This window comes from Miscanthus floridulus, chromosome 6, assembly GCF_019320115.1.
Source record: "Miscanthus floridulus cultivar M001 chromosome 6, ASM1932011v1, whole genome shotgun sequence".
Taxonomy (NCBI): domain Eukaryota; kingdom Viridiplantae; phylum Streptophyta; class Magnoliopsida; order Poales; family Poaceae; genus Miscanthus; species Miscanthus floridulus.
Genome location: NC_089585.1, coordinates 103,948,887 through 103,957,523, shown reverse-complemented (window position 1 = coordinate 103,957,523; position 8,637 = coordinate 103,948,887). Strand labels below are relative to the sequence as shown.

Below are 8,637 nucleotides of genomic sequence, written 5' to 3'. Positions count from 1 at the left end.
TCACACCTCCCTTGGATCCACGAAAATAGAGCGAACAGAGGCTGACCTGGCCCAATCCCAAACAGGGGCTGACCTGGCCCAATCCCAACCGTCCGCATGCAGGCCGCCGCCGAGCCGCTTCATGCACCACAGGTCCTCGGTGCACAACAGGTGGCGCCAGTGCGGGATGCACCTGCCGAGGGGGTCCATGACCTCCACCTTCACTGCCACGGCTGCCGCCCTGCCGCGCGCCATGTTGACGATCGACGCGCACACCGCCTCCGCGGCCAGCGCGGCGTCGCTTCCGCTCCCGGCGAGGCCGTACACGAACCACCCCGCGAACGGGCGGAACAAGTCGGGCACGGACGGCACGCGCAGCCATTTGGCGACGCGGTCCAGCGCGCGGCTGGCGGCCGCGGCGCCGCGTTGCAGGCGCGACGCGCCGCGCACCTCGAGCCGGAACACGCCGCCACAGTCCCACGCGCTCGCCATGGCCCACGACGCCGGCGGGGACGCCAGGAAGCGGTCGACGTCACCGCCCCACTCGTAGCCGTCGTTGTCGCCGATGATCGCCAGGAACGTGCCATGGGAGAGCGTGTTGTCGAGGACGTTGTCGAGGACGTCGCCGAAGTACGATCGACACTCTCTCACGGGGGAAGAAGAGAAGGACTCATCTCACTATCTAGTTTAAGCGAAACCCAGGAAAGGTCCATAGCCGACAAGTCGGCACATGTATCGATCGATCAACCATACACTCTGCAGAGGTTTTACATAACCACAAGATCCGCCTTCCTCGCTGACCGTCGTCAACTGGGCTGATTCCGGTCGCTTGCTAGCCTAGGTTAATGCCACTCTACCATTTAGCCCTGGTACACCCCAAGTCTAGTCTGGGGTGGCTGAAACTGTGAGTCATGAGCCGGGTCCACAAGGTCTCCATGAAGTCTCGGAAGGGTGTGGGGGAAATCCTCCGCGCCCCGTACCTCCTTACACTGTCCGCTATCAACCTAGCAGTAGTGGCAATATCCTACCAAGTAGTCCGGCCGTCCCGCACCATATAGGGCGAGTGGTTCGTAAGGCTTCCCGGTGAATCTGAGTACCAGTAAGTCCTTAGGGATGACCAAGCCAGAATGTCTTCATCAGGGTTTCCATTTATCGTGCCACCACAGCACCTCTACCCCGGGCTCCTCCCATCACAGGTTCACACCCAGGGCCACCTCATATACCATTTACCCACCACATGCATCCATTTCCAGGGGTGCCCAGGTAGCACCCCGCGGCAAGACTTGCCCTAGGCTCGTCGTATACTCCAACTTGGTCGACACAACCCTCACCCTCCACACACCCAAGTCACACACGCAACACTCTCCCCATAGTCCAGATAACACCACACATTAATGTTGTATAAGCGTAGTAGAAGTACAAGCAATGAAATATAGCAGTAAGCGTGTGTCTAGCCTAATAGCAGGGTATGCAGGGGTAAGGTTGCATCAAGGTAGAGGCCATCAAGTAAGCATACTACCATGCAAGTCCTATCATAGTATGATTATAACAGTAAAGTAAAGCAATAGCAGTTCTATATTAGCCATACGTAATAGGTGCTACGAGGTTGGGTGGGATGTGGCACCTTTAGTGTAGTCGTCTCCGTACTCCTCACGGTACTCACGATCCTCGTCCGTCTGATTCTCCTCCGAGTCTGCAAACGATCGTATTACAATCGCGTTAGCGACGTCTATAGAATAGCACAAAGAAGCAATAGAAATTCAAAAGAGTCAAATGCACTCAAACATGGGTTCATTGCGTAGAGCTCGATTTTAGATGAATTTTGGTCCTGGTTTCATATTTTTCTGAGGTCGTATGAATTAGTTATGGATTTCCGAAGATTAAATCCATTTCTGAAAATAGAAAAAGGCTGAATGAATATCGTGCTGACACGTGTCACTTGGTTACACCATCCACGTGGCTAGTTGGGCCTCCAGCGGGCTTCGGTGCACGGAGCTAGCTCACGGTGCGCCGGTAGGCAAGGGTCCGATGGACCACTTACTCAGTCCATCGTGGACCAGGCTCACTTTCTCCTCCTGTCTCTCAGGTTCACGGTGAACAGGCTCAGGGCGTGGCCGCCATTCCTCTGCTCCCCCTTCTCTTCTCCATCCTCTATTTCGCGCGGCAGTGATCCGCCGGCGGTGAGCTCGCGCGACGGTGGCTTGGCAGGGCGGCTGACGGGTGCACCAGCACCGCGGGGTTACGACGAGTCCAAGGGGGCTCAAGACGTGGAATGGAGCTCCGCGCGGGCGACACAAGTAGCACGGTGGCGTAGGGCGGCGAGGCGGTCGGTGGCGCGGCGAGCAACAGCGAGGCTAGTACGGGGCCACTGTGGGGCTTCGGTGAGGTGCAAACACTCCCTAGAACTCCATCGAGCGCACACATGGCCACAAGGATGGCCGGGGTCCGACAGAGCGGTAGCGCCGCGATGGCGGGCACGGTGGCTGTGGTAGCAAGGCGGCTGCGGCTCAATTGGGGCCTAGGGTGCCTTCTTCTGTCTAATTGTGGTCCGAGAGGGCCTATAGGCGGCATCTCTAGTGTCCAGGGCACGCAGCGGGGTCCGCTCCACTGTGGCGCTCGTAACAGAGCTCCGACGAGGTCACCTTGGCGGCGATGAGGGGCTAGGTGGGACTATGGCCTTAGTCGACTAGGCGTCTGGACGAACGGGGTCATGGAGGGCATCATCAGCCACTCCCCGCAGAGTGAGGTGGCCAGAATCGGCGAGGGCAGTTGCGCCACAGTGGCGCTCCGACGGACGATCGTGCTGACGAGTGATAGGTCTTGGTCACGGTAAACTCGGTCAAGGCGGCGCCTTCTTATCCATCTTCTTGGGCGGCTAGGTCCGCTAGGATGGGGCGGAGCTCGATGGCCAAGCCTCATCAGGCGAGGCGGCCGGAGATGGGTAGGGCAACCGCGGCATGACGACGGCAAGGGCATACGTTGGTCTGGCGAAGTGGTTGCGAGCGGCGATCCCAGGTCCTTCCTGCCTCCATCTTCTAGCGGGAGTGGTGTACTATAGTCGAGGCGAAGCCCTACGGTCAAAAGGGCAAGGGCTTCCGTCGTTCTGTACCGAAGCGACCCTGTCTCATAGGCTTGCGCTACCTCTACGTTTCTGCGATGGTCGGAACGTGGAATGGTGCGCGAAGGTCTTGGCCACAGTGGCAATGGTGGTCAGGGCAGTCGCGCATGGCGTTCCCGTGCGCTCGATGCTTGGGAAGGCCTTGCCTTGGCTAGGTCAGCTGTGTACGTGTGTACGCGCGTGTCCGAGGGCTCGAAGCCAGCCTTGTGCTTCCCCAGGTTGGGGAAACACGACGGAGCTCATGGTGGGCTCTACGACGGTGAGCAAGGGGGAGTCGGGCACTCACCATAGGTGTTGAACAAAGGAAGCTACTGGTGCAGGGAGAGGCGAGTGCAGTGGTGAGTCGTGGCCGTGCAGGGAGAACTACAGCGCTGCTGTAGCTGATCGTGGCATCGTCTCCTGCTCTGGCAGCTTCGGAGCTGCTCCGACGGAGCCTCCTTCTCCCTCCTCCCTCTCCCTTCTTTGGCTCGGTGTGAAGTGGTTTGCCGCTGGGTGGTGGCGCAAGGCTAGGAGAGGGCTAGGGCCTCGGTTCCAAGGGTTTTATAGCGGGGCTCATCCATGGAGCTCGGTGAACGGTGGATGGAAATCGAGGGGCGATCGGAGGGCCTGTAGCGAGGTTGGGCTAGGGTTCTGGGGCCGTGGTGCGATCATGGGCACTTTGGTGCTCCCGAATTTCACAGATCGTGGCTCGACAAGGAGGGAACAGGGGTGGCAGGTGGTGGCGTCATCCTTGGCCGCGGCCGTTGCATGCCAGGCGAGCGTGTGGCTGGACGTGGTTCCAGGCACCGTGGATCGGCGACATGGTAGCCATCCAAGGGGGCGTCGGAGTCGGTTGGAGCAAGGATGGCTAGGTTCGAACGGGGCAGCCCTAGGATTCCATCCTGGCATCGCGGCTGCTCTGCCTTCGCGAAATGCAGAGGGGGCAAGGGGGGACCAAGGGAGGAAGGGGATGACAAGTGGGTCCCTCCTGTCGGCGTCGCAGGGAAAAACGACGACGTTGGTGCTGGCATCATTGGAATGCGAGGGCGAGCGGGCCGGGATGTTGTTCTACTGGGCCGGCCTATGTGTGAACACGTGGGGCTAGGCTAGGCAGTGGGGTAGGCTGCAGCTACTGCGCAAGAGCGAGCCGCGAAGAGCTATGCTGGACCGGCTACGGGATGAGCAGGCTGATCAGGCTGGGCCACGCAGTTGCTCTTGGCCGAAATGGCCTTTTCCATTTTCTCCTCTTTTCTAAGTCTTTTCTATTTCTACTTTTCCCTTCTAACTATACCTTGGGTCTCTATGAGTGTATACATGCGTTGCCAAGCATGAATACATCCTAGTGGGGTCCACTAAGGGTCATTAGGGTTTAGGGAGTCCAAAGCCAAGGGTTGGCTACACAAGTTTTGGTTAACCGTTATATATTCTTGCATGTTAATTGATTTTAGTTATGGGTCTTGATTGATTTTATTGACATAACATAAAATAAAAAAGAGCCAATCACATGTTGATTACAATGCATATGCTTCTAAACACTAACATAGGGTCTACTTGTGCAACTAGGTGGGCTTCCTAGCATGCCATACACCAATCATGGGTTTATTCAGAAAAATTTTGATAGTTGGTATTTTTGGTATATGGATTTTTGGGTTGTTACAGTCCTACCCCCTTAACAGAATCTCGTCCCTGAGATTAAAACGGTTCGTACCCTTCAAAAAGATAAGGATAGTTTAGTCGGAGATCAGACTCTTTCTCCCATGTTGCTTCTCTCTCAGTGTGGTTGCTCCATTGGATCTTGCACATAGGAATAGTTTTGCTTTGTGTCTCCTTGGTGTCTCTCCCTAGAATTCTGATAGGATGTTCTTTATACTCAAGTGTATCTTGAATGTCAAGTGTATCAGCTGGAACTACTTCATCGGGCACTCTCAAACACTTGCGTAGCTGTGAGACATGGAATATGGGATGTACACCCGTAAATTCCTCAGGTAGCTCAAGTTTGTAAGCGAGTTTTCCAATTCTCTTGCGTATCTTGTATGGCCCAACAAATCTAGGGGCTAGCTTTCCTTTCACATAGAATCTGACAGTTCCACATAGCGAGGATACCTTGAGATAGACGAAGTCTCCCACATTGAACTCAAGTTCTCTTCTTCTTTTGTCAGCATAGCTCTTGTATTGACTTTGGGCAATTCTCAAGTTCTCCTTCACTTGAGCAACTCCTTCTTTGGCATCTTGAATCTTGGTGGAGTCAAAGAACGATCTTTCTCCCGGTTGGGACCACATTAAAGGTGTCTTACAAGGTCTTCCATACAGAGTTTCAAATGGCGACATCTTGATACTGGCTTGGTAGCTGTTGTTGTAAGAGAACTTTGCATAGAATAGGCATTTCTCCCAATCAGAGCCATAATTCAGTACACTAGCGTGAAGCATATCTTCTAAAATTTAATTTACTCGTTTAGTTTGTCCATTTGTCTATGGGTGGTAAGCGGTACTGAAATCAAGTTTGGTTCCAATGGACTTGTGCAGGGCTTCCCAGAATTGGGACACAAACTGAGGACCATGATCAGACACAATTCTAGAGGGAGCTTCATGCAGTCTGAGAATATGCTCAACATATAGATCTGCCAATTTTTCGGCATCGGTTTTGGTCTTAACTGGTACAAAGTGAGCAATCTTGGTCAAGCGATCAACAATCACCCTGATGGAATCATTGCCTTTCTGTGATCGGGGCAATCCAACTATGAAATCCATGGATATGCTCTCCCATTTCCACTTGGGAACGTCCAGAGGCTTTAGCAAACCTGCAGGCCTTTGATGTTCAGCCTTGACTCTATTACAGGTGTCATATCGTGCCACATGTCCCGCAATGTCTATCTTCATGCCTTTCCACCAAAAGTGTTTCTTCAAGTCTTGATACATCTTTGAATTTCTAGGGTGAATACAGTACTTAGAATCATGGACTTCAGACAGAATCTCCTCTCGTAGTGCTGGATCGGAAGGGACACAGATTCTGTCCTTGAACCAGATGGTTCCTTGTTCATCTTCTCGGTGGTTGGTCTTCTAGCCTAGTTTCATCAGACCACGGAGATATTCAATCTCTTCACAACTTTTCTGAGCTTAACGGATGCGATCTGTGAGATCATACTATATGCGGAGTTCATTCAACAATTCGTGCGGTAGTATCTCAAGTTGGAAATCTTCAATCTCTTCCTTGAGCTTAGGTGGTATGGATTCAGTGATCAAAGTGTGACAGTAACTCTTGCGGCTGAGAGCATCTGCGACTACATTAGCTTTTCCCGGATGATAGTGAATTTCTAGGTCATAGTCCTTGATCAACTCTAGCCATCGGCGTTGCCTCATATTCAAATCTTCTTGAGTGAAAAAGTACTTCAAGCTCTTGTGATCAGTGTAGATATCACACTTGTTGTCTATCAAGTAGTGTCTCTAGATCTTTAAGGCATGCACAACTGCTGCTAACTCAAGATCATGAGTAGGGTAACGGTTCTCGTGTTCTTTCAACTGTCGAGACGCATATGCTATCACTCTTCCATCTTGCATCAGTACACAACCAAGTCCTTGACGGGATGCATCACAATAGACTATGAAATCTTTGCTGATATTAGGCAATGCTAGCACAGGAGTTGTGGTAAGCTTCTGTTTCAATTCCTGGAAGCTTTGTTCGCACTCGGGCGTCCATTCAAACTCCTTAATCTTCTTCAGAAGGTTGGTCATTGGATAGGCTATCTTGGAGAAGTTCTCAATGAATCGGCGATAATATCTAGCCAATCCCAAGAAGCTTCTGACTTCTGTCACATTACGGGGTTGATCCCACTCTTTCACAGCTTCAATCTTGGCCAGGTCAACTACGACACCTTTAGCTGATAGTACATGGCCTAGGAAGGCAACTTCCTGTAGCCAAAATTTGCACTTGCTAAACTTTGCGTAGAGCTGATGTTGGGCTAGTTTCTGAAGCATAGTTCTCAGATGATGTTCGTGTTCTTCGGCGGTGGGTGAATAGACAAGGATGTCATCAATGAATACTACCACGAACTTATCCAGTTCATTCATGAAAACCTTATTCATCATGTTCATGAAGTATGCTAGAGCATTCGTGAGTCCAAAGGACACCACGGTGAACTCAAACTGCCCATACCTAGTCACAAAAGCTGTCTTCAGGATGTCACTTTCTCGAATCTTCATCTGATGATAGCCAGATCTAAGATCAATCTTGGAGAAATACTTTGCACCTCTGAGCTGGTCAAGCAGATCATCAATTCTTGGCAGCGGGTACTTATTCTTGATGGTGACTGCATTCAAGTTCTGGTAATCAATGCACATTTTCATTGAGCCATCCTTCTTCTTAACAAACAAAACAGGGGATCCCCAGGGTGAAGCACTGGGTCTGATATATCCCTTCGAGATGAGCTCATCAAGTTGTTTCTTGAGCTCAGCTAGTTCATCAACTGACATGCGATAGGGTCTCTTGGCAATGGATCCTGTTCCCAGCAAAAGATCAATGATGAACTCTACATCACGGTCTGGTGGCATACCCGGTAATTCTTTAGAGAATACATCGGGATAGTCTCTGACCATAGGCACATCATGAACTATCTTCTCCTCTTTCTGTGATTCTGAACTGGCTTTAAGGGCACACAGGATAGAGGTGGACTTTCCGGACTGGGGTTCACATCTAATGACTTGGCCTGATAGGTGGGTCACTTAGACATATCTAGGTGAACATGATATGATACATCGGTGAATGGTTAACCAATCCATACCTAAGATGACATCTAGATTTGTGGAAGGTAACAGGGTTAGGTCGGCTTTAAAGATAAGACCCTCAATGGTAAGACTCACTCCCTTACAGATGTGGGTGCATTTTAGGTCTCCTAAAGGTGAGCTAGTGATGATAGGCTTTCCACGTGGGGTTATAGGCAGGTCATGCTCTCGTGCAAACTTGGATGATATGTAAGAACAAGTTGCTCCAGAGTTAAATAGAACTGATGCAGTATTGCCATTAACTAAAAACATACCGTATACAACATCAGGGGCAGCCTGTGCTTCCTCAGTGTCCAGATGGTTGAGACGTCCACGGGTAGCAGATCCCTTGAACTGAGACTTCTAAGCAGCTGAGTTCTGTGGGCACTCAGCGGCTTTGTGACCTGGTTGGCCACAAGGGAAGCAGGTGAAAGGCGTACCGCATGTAGGGGTTGGCATGGGTGCCTTCCAGTTTCTAGTGCTTGGTGCAAGGTGGTTCTGTGCTGGGCGTTCATTCACTGAGCAGGGATGGTTGAAACGGTCCTGAGTGTTGCGGTCTTGAGCATAACGGTCCTGGGTGTAATGATCCTGAGCAGGGTGGGAGTATTTGGCGGTGTAGCCTCCACTACCCCTATCGATCCAGGGTTGTCATCCCTGTTGTGGCAAGAGCATTCCCTGGATGGTGCATCTCTGCGGAACCTCTTGCGATCACGGCCACGGAAGGACTCCTCAGGCTTATGCTTCCTCTCCTTGTACTCCTCTCCAGCTTTAGCACGATCTTTCTCGATCTGGATGCAGCGATCCAC

The 8,637-nt window shown here is 51.8% G+C and overlaps 1 protein-coding gene across 1 annotated transcript; it reads right to left on the bottom strand.

Annotated features, from left to right (window-relative positions):
- LOC136460952 (probable N-acetyltransferase HLS1) lies at positions 1–6,114 on the bottom strand. Its single transcript, XM_066460461.1, has 2 exons — positions 6,021–6,114; positions 1–623 (listed from the first exon to the last, which is right to left on the bottom strand). The coding sequence occupies exons 1-2, from the start codon at positions 6,112–6,114 to the stop codon at positions 1–3; spliced, it is 717 nt and encodes a 238-aa protein (XP_066316558.1).
- Between the last annotated feature and the right edge of the window lie 2,523 nt (positions 6,115–8,637).